The following is a 25,400-nucleotide window of genomic DNA, read 5'->3' as shown; positions in this document are numbered from 1 at the left end:
AAATAATTATTTATTATGTGCCCCACATTTGTGGATCATTGTTTCCCAGCCCATGAGGTACAGGTTTCACATTTAGCTGGTGTTTGTCACCTCACTAGGGCTCTCAGTGTGTTTGTTTGAGAAAAAGAGACACAGACAGGTGGAATCTCTCTGCTATTGTACAGCACATCAAACACACTGCACACCTGGCTCTAATTGGCTCCACAGACCTCAGCCCTGAATTACTTGGCTTTTTTCTTTTTTTCTTTTTTTTTTTGAAGCTATCTCGGTGTGTGTGGCTTTCTGAGACCGGGCTCTGGGTGCTGGTGTGTGCTCAGCTGTGGTGCACCCTGGGGAATATGATGTCACTGTTGCTCCAAGGAGTCGATTTTTGGAGAGGCAGTGACTGGAGGAAATGGCCAATTAGCAGAAATTGGACCAGGAGTGTTTTCGCCATCACTCACATCTACAGCTCCAACTCCTGTGTGTCGTTATTTTTCTGGTGACATGCATGTTGGTGTGTGTACGGTTTGTTGAACCCCTGGCCTGCTCACCCGATCAGATGATTTGGGCTTTAGGGCATGATGGGGCTGTTTTTCCTCATAGCTAGCTTTGTTTTCTTCTATTTGGTTATTCTTTCTCTTATGTCTTCCCAGGTTGTTGAGTGTATTTATATGTACACTACCACGTCATTAAGGTTTTTAAAAAAATAATTAGTTTTATTCATTAAGGATGCATTAAATTGATCGAAAGTGACAGTAAAAATTTATTATCTTACAAAAGACTTCTATTTCGAATAAATGTTCTTTTTAACTTTCTGTGTCTGAGAATGCTGTAAAATGTATCACAGTTTCCACAAAAATATTAAGTAGCAACTGTTTCAACATTGATATAATAAGAAATGTTTTTTGAGCAGCAAATTAACATGTTAGAATGATTTCTGAATGTGATGCTGGACTGGAGTAATGATGCTGAAAATTCAGCTTTACATCACAGGAGTTCAATTATATTTGAAAATATATTCAAATAGAAAACTGTTATTTTAAGTTGTTATAATATTTCACAATATTACTGTTTTACTGTATTTTGATCAAATAAATGCAGTCTTGGTGAGCATAAAAGCAGTTTCATGATTCTTAATGTTCATGTATATTATTTATATTATTTTATTAAGCCATATTAATTTGAATGCCATTCTTCTGCTAGTAATTATAGTCTTTAACATGTAAACTAGCGGTGTTGCACACAGTGATGTTAACAAGTAGCTCAGAAGTAGTTTCCGTCTGAACACGTCCTGTTTCTCTCTCTCACCTGCAGAGAATGTTCCGGTGGAGCTGCGAGACCCGTTCTACTGTGATCAGTATGAGCAAGAACACCTGAAGCCTCCCGTCACGCGCCTTCTGCTGTCCCCTGAGCTCTACTGTCGCACTTACGGCCTTCTGCTGGGCGGAAGCCCGGGAGCCGAGGGGCCCCCCAAAGACATCACAGCACTCCTACAGGTCCTGGGCAGGAAGGGCTTGGCACCCAAAGACCAGAATGCCCCCGTGACAGAGGCTGAGCTACGACAGAAGCCTATCAAAATGGTAAGTCGTATGAGCGGTGTCAGCACATTCCTGTCTAAATTATGTAGAGAGCCGAGTTTGGAGTTGATACAATGGCTTTTGTATCTTAAAACCCAGAGCTGACTTGTCTGCCACTGATTTGAAATCCAATCCTAAAGTGACTGATTTGAGATGCTCTTCATAGACAGCAGTGTGCTGCGTTAATAGCCGTCCTCATATGACCAAAACACCAGAGTCTCAACTATTGATCATGGTTAATCCTAAAGTTTGCATATAGCTAAGATAAAGAGTCTAGGATTTTAGAAAAATTGCATCTATAACAGTTTACTGGTATATTAAAAGTGATCGTGCCACCATATAATGTAATATTTTTGAGTTATAGGGGTTTTTAATAACACAGCTATGTCATGATTATTCAACCCCTATTCAACATTGGTGTTTTTAAGTCATTTATTTGTATGGTGTGGAACAAAATTGTCTTAAAACACAATTAATCCTTTAGAAACTCTAATAAAAAACTAATTAACTTGAGCTGTTACATTTATATAAACTAAGCGCATGCAAATGCTGAAGTTCAGTAGCAAATATGGCAACAGAGCTTTTATTACATTAGAAAGTCTAAGGCTACATGAAGATTTCCAAGACATTAAAAGCTCCTAGAGAAACAGCTGCCAGACGTATTTCTAAGCTTAAAATGTGTTGTACCAGAAAACCCTCAAGGGTGGTGAAGAAAAAAGCACAATAAAATGTTTGATCAGAGCAACTGAGAAAAACCTGCATTGTACAGCCAAAGACTTGCAAGATGACCTGATAAAAGGAGAGAGAAACATTTCAATGCAGAGTATAAGAAGAACATTACACAAGCATGGCCTTCATTTTGAGGCATCTTTCCAAAGATGAGCATAAAAGGCCTACTTTAATATGCAAAAATTCATTTGGATAGACCCATGCAGTTCTAGAAGAATGTTTTATGAAGTGATATGACCAAACTGGAACTTTCTGGACCCATGGATCAGCAGTATGTCTGGTGCAAAAAAGGCAAAGCTTATGAGCAGAAGACGATCATCTTCATGGTCAAACATGGAGGTGGACCAGTCAATGGACTTTCCTGTATTCTTAAAAGGAATTTTACTGACCTTGCTGTAGTTCATAAAAAACACATGTGATCCTGCCAGAGATTTTGGCCAAAATTAGGTATTGTAGAAGGCCAAGGAAGTCCCTGTCAAGGAAAGTCTTCACTCGGCAGCCATATTTGCCTCCGGAGCAGCTATTTCAGACACCCAGGACCAAGTCCAACAAGTAAAGCCTTGTATTTTAGGATGATCCAATCCACCTAAGCGCGTCTCAGGATGCTGACTGTCCTCATGCCAACCAGAGCTCCTCTAGGTAGGAACCTCAGTAGGTCTTGGGACAGAAATGATGTATCTGTGATTTATTGAGCATGGGTGTCTCATTGTAGCCCAGTAGCTCAGATCAAGGGGATATCAAAGCTGATTTGGCCTGCCTAAACTCACAATCAATTGACCTTCTTTGGATTAGGACACATGGGGATGGTTTCATTGCAGCACTGGGGGATGTTTTCTGGAGGTAAAATGATTTTGGGGAGGGGCAGCTCAGGTTTATGCTTGGATTCCAGGGATATTATAGCATATAAAGCAGCACCCCCTCTCAAGCAATCCTTGAGTAGATCCAGCTGTAAGGGACAGGACAGCTATTGAAAAACTGCATGTTAAGCCCAGGCTTGCTGGGGTGGGCGGAGAGACATAATGCAGGGGCTGACAAATAGTGGCAGGGTCGAGGGATCAGGCCTTCAAACAATACCAGACAGAAGACAGCAGACCCTGTTCTGATGTAGCACTTTCCTTCCTGTTTGAGAGGGTCTTTCTCACAGCCGGAAAGGCTTTAATGGACACTAATGGAGTGTTTGATTCCCCTTGGGCCCAGAGCTTTTTACATTAACTGTAGAGTTTCTCGTACCTACATTTAACTAAAACAAACTAGGTGATAGACATCAGTGTTGTCGAATATAAATAAGTCATGATTAATGATAGGTCAGTATATCAGAAAGGCTGATTAATCAGGTGATTTAATATTACAGTTGTTTTATAACAATACTTGATTACCTACTTGTCAGAAACGTTTTTTCCCATGTGTCCTAAATCTACCAACATACAGTATTAGTAGATGCTACAAATTTTGTTGTCAGTTATTTACAGTAAATAACACATAGTAACATGTTTGACCCGTTGTACATAAAAATTCACCAATTTTATGTATGTCTCATTTGAGATCTTCAGTCTTGTTTTTTTTTTTTTTAATGCAGGGTTTAAATAAAATATATAAAAAAACAAACATAAACACCAAACAAAATTACTTAAACTAACTAGAATTAAATAAATAATATTTTAAAATAATGAACAAATTAAAAATATTGTATTATAAAAATGGAAAATATAAAAATAAAAACTGATTTAAAATATTAATAAAACTGTAATAGTAATCCAATGATACTAAAGTTCTTTGTTTTTTTTTTAAGAAACAAGCTGTCCCATGAATTGCGCACAGATACATTGATTAAAACAGTGGTTGTGCCAATGACTTTGCAAGAGCTTAGAAAAGCTGTACCCTTTGGCAAATTTGGCAAAGAGATAATTTTGGACCTTGATAGCCTTTTTTTTTTTTTTTTTTTTTTTTTTTTTAACCATTCTCTGCAGTGACCCAATTCTTCCTTTGTCTCGCCCGCGTTATACCCTATTTAAATTCTGTATATTTGTTCCAGCATCAGTTCTCTAGCAGGGCCATCTCTGAGTGCTGACTCCTCTTAGGATGCATTGATAGCATGTGGTGCTGTGGGCAGGTGAATGTTTAGTGCTCTGCAGTCTCCGTCTGGGGTTCCCGGCTGCAGGTCCTCTGCTGGTGTCATGATGTGCTCGGCGAGCTGTGCTGTGAGCTCTGTGCTCATCTGGTGCTGTCTGGCTGCTCGTGGTGCACTTCCCAGGCCTGACTGTGGAAGCGGCTGGCTGACTGGCTGCTGTAGCAGTGTGATGAAAGTGGGTCATGATGTAGAATTAGGATGGAATTGCAGCAGTCTGAAACGAGGCCAGTAAACAGCTTTGGAGCCGCTGAAGTCTGTTTTAGCGATGACTATGACTTTGCATCAAAAATCAACATTTGGCATACTTCCTGCACAGAAAGTGGTGATAACTAAAACTTGATATACTTACATGGTATTCAATTATTTTTTTGGAGATGCACCATGATAATACCATAGTATGCCACAGTCCCATCTGATCGTTTCATAATTGATGAACTTTGCAACACTGTTATTGAACTAAATTGAATCAACACTGACTTCAATAGTGACATGGCTTTACAGCTGAAATCAAAGTCATTTTTATAACTAATTGAATTTGCAACACTTGCTGTTTATTTCTCTTTGAAGCCGCTTGTGTTGTATAAAGCGCTATACAAATAAATTTGATTTGATGCAAAGCACTTTTTTTTGTTCTGCTCTATGTAGAAACAGGGAAGACATAATCTGGAGAGACATTGCTGTGACCTTCCTGGTTAGCTGTTCACATCTCTGCAGGTTTGACATTTTCCGATTGGATGTGGTGCATAGAGGATAAAGATCTGTGAAAATTAGAGATAATCTGTGATCCAGACTTGGCGTCATCATTCAGCTGAATACAAGACATGACACATTTCATTTCTGTTGAACTGATCTGAGAGGTGTATTGTATTTGATTTCATTTCAAAAGGAAGCAAGATGTCTCACAAATTGCTCACAGATTGCATTTATTTTTCATCCGTGTCTCCATTTTTGTGTGATATTATTTATTCTGCAATACCGTCAAGTAATGATCTGTGATCCAGACTTGGCATCATCATACATTTGAATATTAACAACCAGATGCCACATTTCAGTTCTGTTGAATTGATCTGATAAGTGTATTTTATTTTATTTTTAAACCTGTTTTTAATCTATCTATTTTATCCTATTGTAATATATTTAAAAAGGATGCACTATGTCTCACCAATTGCACACTGATTCATTGATTTATAATCAGTATTATTCATTCTGCAACGCCGTCAAGGCCTTCCTGTGAGCTGCATATGTGTAGTTCCATGAGAGCCTCAGGTTGCTGCTGTTGTTGTTTTGCTTGTTTAAGATGTTCTAGGGGAAATTGTGTAAAAAAAAAAAAAATTGGCTCAAGTTTCTGTAACCAGACCTGATCAGGAGAATTTGGAAGGCAGATTATTGCCGTCTACTTCCTGAAGTTCCTGTACAGCTGTGAGACTCAAGGAGCTGCAGTCCTCAGTATTTAAGCACTGCTTTGTGTACTGATTCTTGGTTTTATTAATAACAAACACAACTTCAAATTAGAAATGGTTTTAGTATACAGTGTTTGTGTTTATATGTATGTGCTTGGAGAATGAGTTAATTCGGTCCTTCCTGTAAATCACTCCCTGCTGCGCCCCTGGCACACTTATCCTCCTGTCTGTGGCATACTGAGGACTGGGGGTTAGAAATGAGCATTCACAGTTATAATAACCGCAGTGAACTTTGTTTTGCCTTTGCCCTCCATGTGGAGTATTTTGGCGGTTGTCACAGGACTGCCTGGGTTTGTGGTGAAGGAACAATGTCATTAGGACTAGCTGTTGTGTTACCTCAGGATTTCCAGCTTTATCTGTGCACACTAAGCTGTGTTAAGGTGCATTGTGGGTCATACTGGTTGTTATGGTGATTTGGCAGGCCGGTTGTGCTCTGCGTTCCAGTGTTGGTCCCTCTCTCCTCTCTTTAGGGACTTGTGATTCGGCTTAGTGAGTCTTGGAGTGTCGGAACGGGAAATCCAAGCCCCCTACCGTCTGCTCTCGCTTTCATTCCTCTCTTTTGTCGTGAACTGCTCTCCCATCCCCTCTCATAAATAGGCTATTTCATATTATTATCAATGTTGAAAAGTGCAGAATTTATTTGAAATAGAAATCTTTTGTAACACTATAAGTGTCTTTACTGTCACTTTTTGATTATTTGTACGCATCCTTGATGAATAAAAGGAGCCAGTCAGTGGAAGCTGAGGTATAAATGCTTTCTGACAGAGCTGCTCCTCCCTCGGCACTTTGCAGAGGTCAGCACTTCAGTTCACGCTCGGAAAGACACCACCGTTGAAGTGTGTCACTGTACTGGACAGGATAAACGCATTACTGGGTGGTTGCAAAGGATGAAAGCTGCATGTATTGTGTGTAAGGGGGCAGACACTGGTTGGGACAGATTAGAATTAGCCGTGTGTGGTAGAGAGGCGGGCCGCATAAGGGAATGTGTTCCTCTGACCTGTTTGACTGTTTGAGAGTTAATGATTATAGCAGACTGAGTGTGGCCAATACGGAAAAAAGAAGGCATGGAAGACATTTAAGTGAGGACATTCATGTTCACAAAGCAGCGATGGATAACATGACTGGGAACATGTGAAAGGCAACGTGTGTTCTATTGATTTTTTGTCCAAGTCTTTTGTTTTCATCTTAAAAAACAGAAAAAAAAACCCTTCTGAATATGTCTGGCGTTGCTCCAACTGATAGTGAATGTTTGTCTTTGGCCCTGTTTGTCTTAGACATAAATCAAGAGGAAATCTATTAGTTTTATAGTCCTTGAAAAACGTCCTTTCTTTACTGTAAAACGTAACCGTCTGGATTTTGACTGGAAGGATCGTTTACCCTCATTTTGAGTTAAATGTCCCCTGGAGAACTGCTCTAGTGACCTTGTGTTCCCATTGTGTTGCTGTGTGAGTGAGTGTCACATAGACTGGGCTATGTTTTTATCCAAAATCAAGAGATTACATTTTGCTTTTTGTGTAATGATAATTCACATTTTAATGCTTCATCAAAATGAAACTTTGGGACATTAAGATTCATTATTTTTGCCGTTATGCAATTAAATTCAGCATAAAATATTTATACTTTTATTATTTTTATTGTTATAAAAAAATTCATGTATTTTCACTATTTTCATGTAGTTCACCTGAACATTAGATTTAAATTGCTATTGACTACACTGACACTCTCAGTGGTTTGGGCTACAGGTAGTAAATGTCCCCTGGTTGAAGTGCAGAAAGTAGTTAATGGCTTAACCCTCTTAATCGCAGCTAAGGTGCTCTCCATGACTCAGCTGATAACGTGGTTGGGTTGATTTAATGGGCTTGGGCGTAAGCAGCCTCGCTGTAATGGACTGGGAGGATGAAGAACAGACCTCATCATCTGCGTCTGCTGTAGGTTATCGTTTCTGTTACAGCATCTGGTGTCATTAGATAAGACAGATGGTTTTGTGAGTAGTGATACCAATAACAGTGTCACAATTCTTGATGCAAATTAGCTACCACCAGAAAACAGATATGCAAAATGAACACACTTCTTTAATGTGTTAATGTAACTTTTTTATATATATAAATTAAGCATGTAGTCTACAAGTACTTTTTGAATTTTTTCCAGTTCAAAGCTTTTATTTTATTATAAAATAATATATGATATATATTTATTATTATTTCGTCCCTTTATTTGTTTACATTATTTTAGACGTAACCAACTGTGTTTATATTAATACTTTGGCAAATTGCCATTTTGACCAAGAAGCAGACACGTTGAGCATGTGCATGAATTCACATGTGAGCATTCGAAAGTTTGCTAGTTTTAAATTTTGGCATAATTACAGTTGACTTTTAACAACAATTTGGTACTAAAATACCATTTCCTTGTGAGTATTCTGTGCACACTCACATTGGGTATCTGATGTGCTCAGAATTTCCAGCACATACACAAACACATACTGAAGGCAACACAAATGTGGAATGCTGGGGGTTTGAAACTGCACTCCCAAAAAGAGCTGTTCTGCAGCGCTGCCCTGTATCCTGGAGTCTGTCACACGTGAGTCATACTGCAATATATCATTGAGAGAAGAGGAGGGAAGGGAACAATACTGCTGCAACACTTAGAGAAAAGGAACAACAGGAAGTCAGTATTGAATATTGATTTATTTCTTGCTGCTTGATTGCACAGTGCTTCAAGTATGCATTACACAGTAGTTAAACATGGCACATTATTTTTCCTTTGCTCAGAGTCATTCACTCTGTACACTGTATTTCTCTCTTGCAGAGTCAATCAGACTTATGCAGAAAACCTCAATAAAACCTCAATAAATATCTCCTCAATAAAGACTCTTCAGTTCTGTGGCATTAGAAAGGCCTTGTTTTCTGACGTTGTTCTGAATGTTACTAGACACTGTTATTACATTAGGCGCATTAGGTCAGTGTTCAAATGACAGCTGGGTTTTCTCCAAGCTCTGACTGTCCTGTTTGTTTCCTCTGATTGGTGCAGAGTGCCCACTTGGAGTTGATAGATGCCTTAATGGCAGTGGCTGCCATGGAGACGGTGAGCACAGTTATGGCGAGCAACGGATCAGAGCTGCTTGGTACAGATGCAACATGGGACAGAGCCCTGCTTTCCTGGGTGAACACGGTGAGTCTTGTTAAGAACCACAGCAACAGAGTTTCTTGTAGCTCAAACAACTCTTATATACTCTCAAAAACCTATAAATCAATATAAAAACTTTAATTTACAATATTTAAAAGAGTAGTAAAAAAAAAAAAAAAAACTTAATTTACTTCATCATTTACTCACTCTTATGTTGTTCCAAACTGTTGAGCACAAATAGATGCTAAACATAATATTCCAAATATTTTTAAGGTGGGGAACATTATCTATAAATAATTCATATGGACGACTACTGTTTTACTTTAATGGTGCTTTTTTGTCATTTTTGGAGCTTGAGAGCTCTGTCCCAATTCACTTTAATTGAATGGGAAAGCACCTTGAATATTCTGTGTTCTATGGAGGAAGTGAGTATGGAACAACATCAAGGTGACTAAATCATTTTTATTACTGGGTGAACTATACCTTACACTTTCCTGTTTACATATACTTGCTGACCTCTAATATACAATATTACTGGCCCTAAAATAAAGCCCTGTGGAACACCTTCACAAAAGACTCTCTGGGTGTGGTCTTCAGCAAATAAAGTCATCACTTTGATTTTAACTTTTGATGTCATGTCATTGTCATAAGTTGTTTTCTTTTTTCTTTTATGTAGCTAAATCAAAAACTGAAGGAACAATCAGAAGGTACACAAAACGATGCATCTCAGCCTAGTACTGAACCACAGCCTTTTCAACCTTCGGTAAGAAACAGTCATAAACAAACAGACAGACTTGCACACAAAAAAGCTCAAAGCGTGCATGTGTACGATAACTTGACCCCTACACCTCTACACCAACAGTCACTCATTTCCTTAGCAGCACTATCTTTTTCCTCAGGGTCTACTTTGCTGTTTAAATACCTATCCTATCTTCTTTCTTCTCCTCACTTCCCCTCTTACCTTGTTCTCCTCTCATGTCCCTTCACTTCTTTCTGACAGTGTCCCACCCGCTGGTACTGGAAACTTGTTCCTGTAAGTCTTTCTCTTGTCTTCCATTCTGCCCTACTTTCCTCCATTTTCATGTCCTAAACACATATAAATCTGTCCTCTTTCGCCTCCTGCTGGCGGTACAAATTGCATAGATAGAATTTGATTCCTTTGACCTGTTTGAGCAAAGAATCTAAATTATTTCTCAATTTAAGAGTCCCCCACCTTATAACATGCTATGACTGATGCATATATTACATGGAAAAATAAATATAATAATATTGTCAGTGACTTGCAATATACCTTTATAGTTTATAGTAAAATAAAATAAAAAGTAAAGATGCAGCTTTTTGTTGATAGCCTGTGTATCTTATCATGGCACGTATGTATCCTCAACATTGCACTGTTGTTTTTGAGAGATGTAGATTTAGTCCTTGTTCCGGCACTGTAGATTATGCATTTAAAAGTCACATGGATCTCTTGAGGAACATGACTTAGATTCAGATATATCCTCTGGGTGAACCAAATTTGGATTCAAAGACCGCATCATTTAGTATCAAAGTTTTCTGAGAACACCTCTTAGATTAGAGGAGAAGTGTCAGTTGTCTTAACATCCTGCATCATCATTTGCATTACAAAACATAAGCCAGAAATAAGCATGGCATGTAAATTAAACCATAGTTTATGGTGGTTAAGTGAATATAGTGTGTCTTTGTTATTAGTGCACTTATCTGCCAGTGCATGTTGTGTGTATCAAGTTGAAAAGGTCTGTTGATGTATCAGGTGTTGGCTGTTCACACAGCTGCCTCTGTTCATTGCTCTGACCTGTTGAAGACTAAGTCTCTCAAGTGTTTGCTGTCCCACTTCCCATTAACAATGTCTTTGCTGTTCCTCGACTTTTACTGTATTTTGTCTTGATGCACTGCTTGCATGGATTCTTTGGTTGTTGTTTTGTTGTTTTTTCTCTTTTTCTCATTTATTGCCATCTCTGGTTGTCTTTTGTATACATTTTTAATTTAGTGTTTGTATCTTTGATATGGATATGTTTCCATGCATTGCAGTTGCACGTAATGGATAACAAATTTGTGATTGTGTACTGTCACTGTTTAACAAATTCACTGTCTGCTGTCAATGAAAAATGAACAATTTCACAATAACAATTTTGAGTAACAAGCAACATAGCACTTTATCCAGTATTGCAGTTAAACCCAGTATTTTTCTTGTTTAGATCCGGTACAGGAAGGACAGGATGCAGTCTAAACTCAAACCCTATTTTCCTGTGGTGAATGAAGTAAAGGATCTCTCGAACGGATGTGCTATTGCTGCTGTTATTCACCATTACTGTCCCGGTCTTCTGAGATTAGAGGGTATGGTCACATCTCAAATCTGAATTTGTCCTTTTGTAGATGAGTAAGAAATTTATTAAAAAAAAAATTGTTCTATCAGATGTATGTATGAAGGACTCCATGTCTGTGGCTGACAGCCTGTACAACCTACAGCTGATTCGAGAGTTCTGTGACAGCTGTTTGAAGAGCTGCTGCCCTCTAGTGTTGGAGGATTTGCTCTACAGTCCAGCAGAATTAAAGGTATTGTTACGACCCCAGTGTGGGTCATATTGTGTGGGTTTGGTTGTCCTTTTGTTATCTGTTTTGTAGGTTGGAGTTGGAGTGAGTGACGCCATAATGACTGATGGTTTACACCTGTGCTAGAGCTGATGCCGGCACACTAAAGCAGCTCCCTTCAGTCGTGACGGGGGTTGCTCTCCCCTCGTGCCATTTTGTTGTCTTGTTCCCGTTTTTGGTTTATTCTTTTACTTTATTACTTTTACTTTAATAAATGTTATTCCTTTTTGCATACAACTTCAACGTGTCATTCCCTTCTTTGTCGCGGCTTGCGAGCCGGCCGTGACAAATGGGGGCTCGTCCGCTCGTTTGTTAAAGAAATTCCTGTTATTTGTCGACATGGTTTAGAAGCGTTTTTGTTGCTTTCGGTTATTTTGTAATGAACGTGGCACGTTCATTAACTGAACATAAAACCGGGAGAATGTTGTTTGATTAACGCTATTGTTTGGTAGGTCTTATTCGTCGTTTGGAAGGAAATGCGCGTTGAATTTATTTGTTTTGAGGACTTATGTTGCTGTATTGTCAGTTAGCTGTTCTATGCCGTTTTTTAAGAGGTAAGTGATTTTGCAAATCTTATCGTGGGGAGATTATTGTTGATGTTCCCTTGTTAGGGGTAGCTGCTTGGTCCCTTTTGGAACAAGTAGGTAATGTAATTTTTGTTATTTTTTGTGTGGTGACCGTGAGTAGAGCAGTTGTCTCGGGAGCATGGCCGTGGTATGAGATAGTCGCCAGCTTGCTGGTTGCTTTTCTTGTACCAGCGGGAGTTGGTGCTTAAATACCCCTCGCCAGTAACCACACACGAAGATTAGGGATGAATTAGTTAGTTGTTTTTTTTTCTATAGATAGGGAAAGGGAATTTTTTCTTACCACGTGAGATTTGTGAATCACTATATTAATTATAACGTATATTTTAGAGGCAGTATGTCTAATCTCGTAGAAGATTTTATTGTTTCTCCCTCTGAAGCGTTACTTGAATTGTTCACAAAAGATCAGTTATTTAAGATTGCGGATCATTATGAAATCGAACTTGAAGATAAAAGATTAAAAAGAGAGTACAATAAGAGAAACAATTAAAACAAAACTGATAGAACAAGCTATATTAATTGAAATGTCTGATACAGCTACTGCTAGTCAAAGCAAACCACCTGTCAACCTTTTAACTTTTGAACAACAAGAAAGGTTATTACTGTTACAGCTTGAACAGGAGCGTGTAAAATTAGAAATGGAGCGTGAGAGAAATAGAATCAAACAAACAGATATAGAGCTGCAGAAATATCGCTTGGATATGATAAGAGAAGGCAGAATGGATGATGGTTCAGATTATGCTCTTCAGGGTGCTTCTAAAACTGTTTGACACAGCGGGAAATTTGCGTTTGATGCCTAAATTTAGTGAGCGAGATCCGGATACATTTTTTACCTTGTTTGAACGGATTGCGGAAGCGAGAGGTTGGCCCAGTAAGGAAACGTACACTACTTTTACAGTGCGTGTTTACTGGCAGGGCTCAGGAAGTCTATTCTTCTCTTCCAGTCTCAGACTGTAACGATTATGACATCGTAAAAGCAGCAGTTTTGAAATCGTACGAGTTAGTACCAGAAGCGTATAGACAAAAATTTAGAACATTGTCCAGAGGTGTTAATGTTGCTCATGTTGAGTTTGCTAGAGAGCTCAGTATTGCATTTAATCGCTGGTGTATGGCATCTGAGGTAACCACAGTTGAGGAATTGACTGACTTAATTGTGCTGGAACAGTTTAAGAATTCTGTACCCGCTCGTATTGCAACGTATATAAATGAGCAGAAAGCGGATACAGCTGCTAAAGCTGCTGAATTAGCTGATGATTATGTGTTAACACACAAGAGTTTTGAGTTTCGGAAAGGGGACGAATTTTTTGAAAATAAGGGAGATCATATGTCCAGAAATTCGTCTCTTATCTGTAATTACTGCCATGGTAAAGGCCACTGGAAAAATGAGTGCCCTGTGCTTAAAGCCAAGGGTAGAGGGGGAAAGGCTCTTCGCGTTAAACCAGCTGCTCTTGTGGCATCTGTGTTAAGTCCTGTTGATTCACTGGGTGAAGGATTTCCTAAATCGGGTAACCTTTTGGGAAATGGTGATTATGCGCCTTTTATCACCTATGGACATGTGTCGATGATTGGAACGGAGGTAAAAAATTCCAGTAACAATATTAAGAGATACGGGAGCTTCGGAGTCTTTTATATTGGAGGATGTCTTGCCATTTTCATTTTTGAGTGACACTGGTACTAGTGTTCTTGTTAGAGGAATTGGGTTGGATGTGATGTCTGTTCCCTTACACAGAGTAACATTGTCATCTGAACTTGTGAGTGGTGAAGTGGTGATTGGAGTGCGTCCATCATTGCCCGTGGATGGTGTGGATATAATCATGGGGAATAATTTGGCAGGGGATAAGGTGTGGCCTGATACCTTTTTCATCTCCTGTGGTTTTATCTGTTCCTCTTCCAGGTTCTGACGAGAGTCACAAAAATTATCCGGATGGTGTTTACTGCATGTGCGGTAACTCGTTCCATGACCTCCACTCAGCCAAGGGTAACCTCTGATTCTGCTGTAGTCAAACCATTCTCTTTGCCTGATAACTTTTCTGTTTCTCCTTCTGAGTTGGTCCAAGAGCAGCAACTTGATTCTTCTCTCCATCAATTGTTTGAGAGGGTGATGTCTCCTGAGGAAATTAGAAATGTGGCTCATGGTTATTTTTTGCAGGATGGAATTTTGGTGAGAAAGTGGATTCCTCATGGTAGTGATTTTGCTGGGGATCCTATCATACAGGTGGTAGTTCCAGAGAAGTATCGCTCACTGGTATTGCAGATTTCCCATGATAAACTTGCAGGTCATTTAGGGGTAAAAAAAGACCTATCACAGAATCCTTTGTCATTTTTTTTTGGCCAAAATTGAAGAAGGATGTGTCACAGTATATCAGACATGTCATACTTGTCAACTAACAGGCAAACCAAATCAGAAGATCAAACCTGCTCCATTGTTTCCTATTCCTGCTGTCAGTCCGCCATTTGAGCACCTGATTATTGATTGTGTAGGCCCGCTGCCTAGATCAAAGTCGGGTAGCATTTATTTGCTCACGGTGATGTGTGCCTCTACTCGATATCCTGCAGCATATCCTCTCCGTACGATCACTGCCAAATCAGTGGTGAAAGCCTTGACTCAGTTCATTTCCATTTTTGGCATTCCCAAAGATTGTGCAGAGTGATCAAGGTTCTAATTTTACTTCTCATTTATTTTCTCAGGTCTTGAAACTGCTACACATTAAGCACAATAAAGCTAGTGCTTATCATGCTCAAAGCCAGGGGGCATTGGAGCGTTTCCATCAAACGCTGAAGTCTTTACTGCGTTCTTATTGTACAGAGATGGAAGGTGATTGGGAACAAGGATTGCCGTGGTTGATGTTGTCAGCACGTGAGGTATGCCAGGAAAGTACTGGGCTTAGTCCCAATGATTTGGTGTTTGGGCACACAGTTCGGGGACCACTGGCTGTACTCAGAGACCAGTGGGTTGAAAGTGCACCACCAAAAAAACTTGCAAAGCTATGTGAATGACTTTAAGCGTAGATTATATGAGGCAGGTAAGGTGGCAAAAGAACAATTACATTCTTCGCAAAAGCGTATGAAGACAATTTTCGATCGACGAACTGAGGAACGGAAATTCATGCCTGGCGATCAGGTGTTGGCTCTGTTACCTGTGGAGGGCTCACCATTTCAAGCTCAGTTTACAGGTCCGTATGTGGTAGAAAAACAAGTTACTGATTTAAACTATCTGATTGCCACTCTAGAGAGAAGAAAATCCACCCAGTTGTGTCATGTTAATTTGTTGAAGCCCTATTATTGCCGTTCTCACAAGATGTCAAACGATGAGGTGAAACCTGCATTAGTAGTTGGGAGAATTTCGCTTGTGGGGGAGGGAGTAGATGAGGGAGTTTCTTTTCCAGAGGATACAGTACTATTGGGACGTCTAAAAAATTCAGAGACTCTTAAAAATGTGCATAAAAATGTTGGCCCATTTGCCGGATGATAAATGTGGTGATTTGATTGATATTATTAATCATCATGTTTCTTTATTTGGGGATGTACCTTCGCGTACACATTGGTTGGAGCACGATATTGATGTTGGGGATTCAGAGCCCATTCGCCAGAATTTTTATCGGGTGTCCCCAAATAAACTCCTGCATCTTAACACTGAAGTTCAGTATATGCTGGATCATGATATTGCACGACCTTCATTTTCCAGTTGGGCATCTCCCTGCTTGCTTGTAAATAAATCTGATGGTACTTATCGGTTTTTGCACAGACTATCGTAGAATAAATAGAGTAACAAAACCAGACTCATTTCCACTGCCTCGTATTGAGGATTGTGTTGATCGGGTTGGGTCGGCAAAATTTGTAAGCAAGTTCGATCTGCTTAAAGGCTATTGGCAAGTTCCATTGACCAAAAGAGCTCAAGAGATTTCCACTTTTATTACATCAGAGGGGTTATTCTCCTATAACGTTATGAGTTTTGGCCTGAGGAATGCGCCTGCAACCTTTCAGCGACTTATGAATAGGGTTGTTTCTGGGTTAGAGGGAGTGGCCGTCTATCTAGACGATGTAGTAGTTTTCAGTGATTCATGGGAGCAGCACTTGGAACATGTTGCAGACCTGTTCTCTCCAGTTTGAAGAGGCTGGCCTGACCGTCAATCTGGCTAAATGCGAGTTTGCCAAGGCCACTGTGACTTATCTAGGTAAGGTAGTGGGACAAGGATGTGTGCGACCAGTTCGGGCCAAGGTTGAGGCCATTGATCAATTTCCTTCTCCTACTACTAAGAAGGAGTTGATGCGGTTTTTGGGGTTAGTGGGTTACTATCGGGGATTTTGCAGGAATTTTTCTACCGTGGTAGCCCCCCTCACTGATCTGTTGAAAGCAAAGGCAGCTTTTGTTTGGACATCTGCCTGTCAGGTTGCTTTTCAGGCAGCTAAATCACTGCTTACTTCCACTCCTGTGCTGGCAGCGCCTCGTTTTGATCGTTCTTTTCAGGTATGTGTGGATGCTAGCAATGTGGGTGCTGGAGCGGGTGTTGTTACAGGCTGATGAGGAAGGAATTCAACGTCCCGTTAGCTACTTCTCAAAAAAGTTTAATTCTTATCAGTTGAATTACTCTGTGGTTGAAAAGGAGACATTAGCTTTGATTTGGGCTTTGCAGCACTTCGAAGTGTATGTGGGATCCGTGTCAGACCCATTGGTTGTGTATACGGACCACAACCCGCTTGTCTATTTACATTCTTTGCGGTGCCCAAATCAACGATTGACTCGTTGGTGTCTTTTCTTGCAGTCATATGCACTTGACATCCGGCATATCAAGGGGACTGACAATGTGGTAGCTGACGCATTGTCTAGAGCTCCTTATTCCTTTTAACTGATTGACTAACTATGTTTTGTTTTGCTCTACTTGTCTTTCTTAAATTGCTTCCACAGGGCCCGTGGTTGCTGAGGATATTGGAGAGTATTACAGAGTGGTGGGTCTTTCCAGTTTGGGAGTTATTGGGTGATGGGGTTTATATGTCCACCCTTTTTTTTTTTTTATGGGGGGGGGTGTTACGACCCCAGTGTGGGTCATATTGTGTGGGTTTGGTTGTCCTTTTGTTATCTGTTTTGTAGGTTGGAGTTGGAGTGAGTGACGCCATAATGACTGATGGTTTACACCTGTGCTAGAGCTGATGCCGGCACACTAAAGCAGCTCCCTTCAGTCGTGACGGGGGTTGCTCTCCCCTCGTGCCATTTTGTTGTCTTGTTCCCGTTTTTGGTTTATTCTTTTACTTTATTACTTTTACTTTAATAAATGTTATTCCTTTTTGCATACAACTTCAACGTGTCATTCCCTTCTTTGTCGCGGCTTGCGAGCCGGCCGTGACAGTATATATAGAAACCTAAATTAAAACACGAAGAGGAGAGGGAGTCTGTATAGTGTAGTACAGTTAGTAAAACAAGTACAGATTATGTAGTGTGTTGGTTATGTTAAGTATGCAGTAGGCCAGTGCACTAAGCCATAGGGCTGCACAATGTAGCATTTTATTTTTAATTGCAATTAGTTCAGTAACAATAAGCACTGAAGAAACATCAACCGTGGATTCTCTTCACATTATTATGAGATAAGATCATGAAAGTATAAAAATATCTATATTTTAATTGTGCAATACAAATGGAAATAATCAGTCATTATGATTTTTGTAACAATTAAGCAGTACTATAGGACATACTATTGTATTTTATATGTAGTGTATTTTTCTCTCTTTCTAGATAAGCATACTGAGCTTTCTGGCAGAGCTCTTGTATTGGTTTGAGGTCTCAAAGCCAGAGTTTGTTCAGCCCCTGCAGGACTCGGAGCTCACTGGTAAGTGCATGAACTGATGAATGAATGGTTTTATTTTCCTGTAGATTTGTAAATTTGTATATTCCTTTTAAGATTTCTTCAGTTACAGTCTGTTAAAAAGGGATATGTACTGTAAGTTAAAATACTTTTTTATTCTTGTAGAAACATCTGGAAGGACCAACAATGGCAACAGTGGGTCCAGCAATAGGTACAACAGAATACATTTTTAGCTTTTGGTTGTTTAAAAAACACATATATAATTTGCTTAGAATGCACAAAATTATACCCAATCAAATTTTAATTTTTTTTTAATAATCACCTAAATGAGCCTTTATAAAGATCAAGGCTGAACCTTATCATGATTTACTTGTCTTTTATGTGCAAGTGGTTCTCCATCTATCTTCAAAAAGCCTTTCCTGCCCATCTCTTCTCCTGTGACTGCAGCAACAGGTGAGGAAAACATGCTGTCACTCTGTCCTGAGTCATCAGTTGCCATTATGTGTTTGTTCCGTTCTTTGTAATGTATGTAGACGCTGTGTTTATTCTTGTTCACATAAAGGAACAATCACATGGTCTGTGTTGAATGTGTCATCCAGTCATGTGTGTGTTTGTGTTGTCTCTGTGATCAGGATCTCTGACTCAGTCTACCTCAATGTCTCATGTAGAGGCAGCAGGACGAACTTGGACTAAGAAACCACTTAGGTAAGGTTCCTCAGTGTTTTATGCATTTTTCTTTTCTTTTCTTATTAATCATTTTTGGAGGAATTTATCTTTTTTCTTCATGGCTCTTCAGCCGTCCCTTGTCTGCTGTGTCCTTTAGTATTCCTTTTGGACTGGATAGTGATGTGGACATTGTGATGGGGAACCCTGTTATAACTCGGTCTGTCAGTTCGGACAATCTTAACCCTGCTGGTCAATCCATGACACGAGTCCCCTACACACCTCCAGAGGACCTCAGCCACTTGCTGAGTAAGGCTCCTGGGCCTAATGGCCCTCAAAGAGCTTCCTGGGCCACTCAAACTCGTCCAATGCTGGCTGAAGAGAACGGAATTGATGATAGTGAAACAGGAGAGCTACCAACAATTGAAGAGGCACTGCAGATCATCCACAATGAAGAGAAGATGGAGCCTCGCCTTCACCCGGACGGGGCACCTGATGGTTTCTACCTGCATTCACCAGATGATCCAGCAAATGCTAGACTCAATGGCAGCCCAGTGACACTCAGCTCTTCAGCACCATCCCGCTCAGGAATGCTCTACAACCGGTCCTCAGGAGTCCCGCCAGAGCCCAGCCGCACCAAACACCCCTCAGGGGGATCCAGAGATGACGACTCTGTGTTAAGAGATGGAAGCATGGATTCGGATGCCTCTGAAGATCTTCCAAAAACTCACTCCACCCCTGCCACACCGGCTTCGGGTCCTCGCATAACAGGACCACGTTGTGAAAAGACACCAGATAGCGGTGTTAGGATGACCAATTTTGCTGAACGGAAGAAGAAACTTGTTCCAGAGCAGGTACAACCAAGTGAACCACAGGCACCACAAATGACTACATGGGCCAAGAAATTAGAAGAGAGTCCCAGTAAGAGTCCTGCTCTCAGCACTGATATGTCAGAGCTGGGGGCGAGGCTGGAGGAGAAGAGGAAGGCCATTGAGGCACAGAAGAAACGTATAGAAGCCATCTTTGCCAAACACAGGCAGCGGCTGGGAAAAAGTGCCTTCCTACAGTTAAAGAAGGAGCATGAGGATGGGGATGGTGAGGAAGGATGTCAAGGGAAGGTTGACACATCCTCCATAGACGATGACCTCAGCCGTTTGACACTGGAGGAGAAACTGGCACGTTTAGAGAGCGAGGAGCAGCAGGATGAGCAACAGCAGGAACAGTTGAAAAAGGGCCCCTCAGTAGAAGAGGAGGGGAATATCAAGCCCTCTGTCCAACAGGACAATCCAGTAGAGAAAGAAAAAGCTGGAGTAGTACTTCCTGGAGGAAAAGACACAGCCCCACTGGGAAATTACAACAACGCTGTGTCTAAACTAAATGCTGCTCTCAATTCTCTCCAAAATGATATGCAGCGTCTCTCGGAGCAGCAGAACCAGCTGATGATGAAGAAGGTAGCTCCTAACAACCAGGCCTATGGCATCCCACCCAGCTTCAAACCCTCAACAACTGCACCTTCTCGTTTGTCAAGAGAGTCCAATCGCGACCTCCCCTCTGCCTCCTCCTCTCCTTCTCCATCTCGCAAGATTGCAAGTCACACCGCTCCCCCCAAATCACCTGCATCCCACCGTAGGGCACAGTCTGCACCTCCAAAGAGCCCCAAACTGCATCACCACCCTCGGCCTGCAGAGCTCAAGACTCCTGTTTCCACAAGAGTTATAACTGCCCCTCAAAGTGTGGACAACATTCCTCATTTGCGAAGAGCTTCCCCGTGGCACTACAGGGATCAGAACTCATCCTCTTTCAGCATAGGTACCTCCAGTCAGAGTGAGTCCCACTCAGCTTCGTCCCTGGCTAGACCAGAGGACAACATTTCAGACACAGGCTCCAGTGAGGACCATACAGTCTTCAGTATGGAACTGGATAACGGATCTTCACAGGTTCTGCCCCGAAAGGAGCATCAGGGTGGCGGCAGCAGCTCAGGAGCTCCTTCCGAGTGCTCCTTTGAGAGTGACCTTCCTGCAGCAGCTTTCAATGGCAAGCACAAAAGCCTTATCGAGATCTCACTGTCCTCCCTCAAAGCATTAGAGGGTGAAGAAGCCGATCAGAGCCAGGATAACTTCTCAGATTCAATGAGTGACCGAACAGAGCCAGAAATTAGTGGTGGAGTTGGATTCTTCTTCAAGGTTAGGGGAGAATCACATGTTAAACTTTGGAGACATTTAGCCTAAAAGGTGTAGCCTTTATTTAACTGTCTGAAAATCTCTAGCAGGATGAAGCTCGACCTGAGGATGAGATGGAGAGGAGAAGAGCAGCATTACTTGAGAAACAACAAAAGAGAGCAGAGGAGATCAAGAGACGAAGACAGGAGCAAGAAAGAGAGAGGGAGGCAAAGTAAGGCTTACCAGCGAAGCTGTGGAAAGTGACAGCTATGTGTAGTATGAATGATGCCTCAAATCTTTAGGCTTATTGAGAAGATGTTTCATTTTACTTTCTTAGAGGTTAGCCTTTCATTGAAGGAGGGGTCTGAGCCATATGTTATCACAGTGTAATAAACTTGGTTATAATGCTATTAAGAGTTTTACCACTAAGTGTTTTCTTATAAGGGTTTTGTTGAAACTAGAGGCCGAATATCATTGAGACTTTGTTGTGGAGTCTTTTTAACTTGGGGCAGTTACTACCTAGCAACCACCCACCCCTTGCAACTGCATAGTAACACATGGAAAACCACTCAGAACGCCTTAGCAACAGCATAGAAGTTTCCTGCCCACTAACTGTGGGTGGTGGCAAGTTTTCTATATTTTTTATATGCAATCTAATGCACTCAAACTCAATATGTTAATCTCCGTATTACCATTTGGACATTGTGACCTTTATCAATGCTGTCTATAAATGTAACAGTAGGTCATCTTCAGTGGATGAACCTCGCAGAGGAGAGGAGAGACCCCGAACTCCTTCTACCCCTCCGCCTACATGCACACCTCCACCAGAGGGCACTCCTCAGCGGCGTGGAGACTTCACCCGCCAGGAGTATGAACGGCGACATCAGCTAAAAATAATGGAGGATCTAGATAAAGTTCTCCGCCAGAAACCCAAAGGTAAGAGGCGTCAAGAAGCAGAGGCCCAAAACAGTGTTCAGAGATGACTCCGACCTCTCCCGCAGCCCTGCCAAAGGGTTCATTGGTAAGTTACTGATCATTTGAAAGCTTGTTTCCTTTCCATTGATAATCACAGTTGGAAAGACATGTGATATGCCAACTCTTTTCTCTCTCAGGTTCTAGACTAAATAAAGTTTACTCCCATTCAACAATGAATCTGTCCTCCATGGCCAATGACAATGGGACACTAACTGTCAGAAAATCTCCAAGGTAAATCTAATCTGTATGTCTGGTAAAACACCTGCTCCTTATTGTGACCGCATCTCTGAACATTTATTCCTTCCCACAGTCGTTCTCATTCACCATCCAGGCTGCTATCTCCAGGCCGTCTTGCTTCTCACAATGGGGACTGGGAAAATGCATCTATTATTTCATCCACAGCCTCCATCCCAGAATATACTGGTAAACTATAAAAATTACATGATTTGTAGTTTGGTTAGTGGTGCTTAGTGTAAAGCATTTTCTCATTTTTGGGGTTAGGTATTTCAACAACCCAGGTATTAAATTTGGTGAACTACTTAGTGGAGACAGTTTGGTGATAATTGACACCACAAATCCTGTGACTTTTTGAGGAGACTAAGTCTCATAGATTTTCATAAACTCAAGCCATATCTTGAGACCACAATATATATACTTGGACTCTCGTGATTAGGGACAGTGAACAACCGAGTAACCATCTAGCAATGTCTTAGCATCGTGGATTGCGAGTTTTGCATGGACAAGTACCATTTGAGTTTGTAGATTGTTTACATTAGGTCATGTGATCAAAAACTTACTTTGACTTGTTGTTTTTTAACAATGACATCCATTTTTGCATTTCCGTTTTAGGACCGAAACTCTACAAGGAGCCAAGCTTCAAGTCCAATAAGTTCATTATACATAATGCCATCTCTCGCTGTTGTTTGGCAGGCAAGGTCAACGAACCACAGAAAAACAAGATTGTAGAGGTAAGTGACCCATCATTCAACCTCTTTAGTACACTCTGGGATCTCATGACTCACTGCAGAGAGCCAACACATATTTGCATGGGGCATTTGAATGCATGATGTAATGGTCTGCTCCATTCATTTGTATTTCCTTCGTGTCTGCAAAAGGAAATGGAGAAAAGCCCTGCAAACCATTTCCTCATTCTGTTTCGGGACGCCAGCTGTCAATTCCGGGCGGTTTACACCATGAACCCTGAGACGGAGGAGATGGTTCGACTTGTAGGTATCGGGCCACGTGTTATCAATCTCACTATGGTGGAGTCGATTTACAAGTACAGCTCTGACCGCAAGCAGTTCACTGCCATCCCGTCCAAGACCATGTCCATGAGCGTGGATGCCTTTACCATTCCCGGCCACCTATGGGAGCGCAAGCGCCCGGGAACCCCAAAGAAGCTTGGGACCCCAAAATAAAGCCTGCTGGAAATGCCAACTATGCCTAAGCTGGCCACGTCACCCTGAGTTTCTGTCCTCACTCTGGCAGAGTAGTAGGGCACCAGTGGAGTGCATGCCAGGAGAAAGAGTGGGATAACAAAAAAGAAGCCCTACTACAGAAAATCCTAAAATAAAGTGCCCTCAGAGGTTCATGGCTGGTAACCTCTCTGTGTAACTACTGGTCAAGTTACAAAGATCTATTCTGAAATCTCCATTGCCATTTTCTTAAGGTAACTGAAGTGAACTCACGTCATATTTCAAAGAAAAGGGCCTGATTGGTTTTCTAAGATTGTGCAAAATGTGTCCTTGGCATTTTAATGTTAAAACTTTAGATGCAATTTTCCAGTCTCATCTTTCGAGTAAAATGAATGTCCTCCAGAAAATGATCCTCAGAAATGTTACTATCTTCCAGCTCCTTCCCTCCTTTACTCACTGAACTGGATCCGTTGACATGTAAAGAATGCCCCAGATGAAATCGGATCTTTGGTCTTTGATGAATGTAGGGCACAAACCAACACAGGCCTTCTTATCATCTGTTTATCGTCATCAGCTTCTCAGTCTTAAGGGACTGAATGTAGAATTGTATTACAAGGGGTGCAGCCACTCTCCTTTACATCACGTCATGTGAAAAAGTCCCATGCTGCTGTCCATTTTGAGTCTGTCTTGCTCTCTAATCAAACCGCTCTGTCCTTTGGCCTTCCTAAAGTCAGTCGTAGACATCTGGATGTTTGTTTTCTTAATGACCTAAACTTTTGGACCTCAGGAGAGCATGACTTTAAAGACTTGAAATATTTTTCCTTCCCATTTGCTTTAGTTAAGAATGAATTAAAAAATGAAAAGATGCCAGAACATGCTGTTGATTTCCATTAATGATAAATTAAGGAAGTCTTTTTACTCTGTTTAGCTGTAACTGGAAAAATAATGTAAGAAGAAAAAATCAAGGCTGATTTAATATACTGTATATTTGAATGCTGTTTATTGCTGATTCTTTCATTTTTGACAATGATTTGTATATTGTGGAGATTTGTAAGCAATGAATAAGCTACCCTGCTGCTTCACAACTAGAGCTGGATGTGCTGGTGTGAATGAGTGTGAGAGCGGGACCGGGGACAGAATGAGACAGATGGTGAGAAACAGTAAACACAAATCTGATATCAACTCTATGTACCCAGAGCTGAGTGAACAAGTTGTCCTCTTTGGGGCCCCAACATGCAGCAGCAGATAGTGATATACCAATAGTGAATACCAACAGAAAGTGATATAAAAAACATTAAAAGAAAGTGATAAAAGGCATATGAGCAGCCCTGGTGTCTATTATGTTGTTTCTATTACTATGATCTATGAATAGTCTCAAAACCATCGTAACTTGGCCTTATTTGAGTCGTGGATGGCTTGAAGTTGTCTTTTTGTATAAAAGGGGCATTTAGTCTGTTTTTCTTCATCAAAGCACTAAATCAAATGATTCAATCAGGCCACTCTTTCCTGTTTTAGGAGAATCAGTTGAAGTACTTTACAGATCTGCCATAAAGATGTACATATTTTTGTAAAGAGTAAAAAAAAAAAAAAAAAAATTACATGGTTGAATTATATGTTTCTGTGTCAAATGAATGGGAGATGTGTAGGTTGCTTGTGTTTGTCTGTTAGGTAAAACATGATGGTTTAATGTAACTGGATTCTGTGCAATTCTGTAGAATGTTAGTTCACCTAAGGTGTATTTATTGGGTAAGGATGAGCTAGAGTTTTGTTTCAGATTTTATTATTTATGTTCTGGAGAATGTGGTGATTCACTCGTTCACTTCGGAAAGCACATTCATGTTTAGTATTTTTCTTTTAATGTTTCCATGTTCATGTTGGTAGTTTCTGTTTTCTCCCAAATTCTTTGATTATGGATAAATCCCATGTGACAGGATTAGAAAAATAAAACCATTTTTAAATAATCCCAATCATTTCTCATCATCACTGATTTTACATGATGTTATATACATTGTATCAGCTTTTGTTGCCATTTTATGAAAATTTTAGTTTTTACTTTTAAATTTAGATTTTTTTTTACATGTCCACTAAATACATTAAATAAAATAAAAACAGAATAATTAAAGGTTATGAAGTATCATGAAGTAATTCTGGAATAGTTATTTGTCATGAAAAAGTTTTTTTTTTTTTTTTGGAG

The 25,400-nt window shown here is 40.5% G+C and overlaps 1 protein-coding gene across 1 annotated transcript in view; it reads left to right on the top strand.

Annotated features, from left to right (window-relative positions):
• Positions 1–25,173, top strand: part of LOC109093251 (calmodulin-regulated spectrin-associated protein 3-like) — a 36,548-nt gene extending 11,375 nt beyond the window's left edge. Inside the window, 18 exon segments of the mRNA XM_042719218.1 lie at positions 1,297–1,562; positions 8,907–9,047; positions 9,679–9,765; positions 10,003–10,035; positions 11,219–11,357; positions 11,437–11,576; positions 17,925–18,018; positions 18,160–18,205; positions 18,383–18,447; positions 18,627–18,699; positions 18,791–20,840; positions 20,924–21,048; positions 21,556–21,744; positions 21,746–21,837; positions 21,929–22,022; positions 22,102–22,214; positions 22,641–22,759; positions 22,907–25,173. Of these exon segments, the coding sequence (XP_042575152.1) occupies positions 1,297–1,562; positions 8,907–9,047; positions 9,679–9,765; positions 10,003–10,035; positions 11,219–11,357; positions 11,437–11,576; positions 17,925–18,018; positions 18,160–18,205; positions 18,383–18,447; positions 18,627–18,699; positions 18,791–20,840; positions 20,924–21,048; positions 21,556–21,744; positions 21,746–21,837; positions 21,929–22,022; positions 22,102–22,214; positions 22,641–22,759; positions 22,907–23,209 (4,169 nt within the window). The 3' untranslated portion in view covers positions 23,210–25,173.
• Positions 25,174–25,400: the final 227 nt, after the last annotated feature.

This window comes from Cyprinus carpio, chromosome A3, assembly GCF_018340385.1.
Source record: "Cyprinus carpio isolate SPL01 chromosome A3, ASM1834038v1, whole genome shotgun sequence".
Classification (NCBI taxonomy): domain Eukaryota; kingdom Metazoa; phylum Chordata; class Actinopteri; order Cypriniformes; family Cyprinidae; genus Cyprinus; species Cyprinus carpio.
The sequence above is the reverse complement of the archived record's forward strand: the minus strand, read 5'-3'. Positions and strand labels throughout refer to the sequence as shown.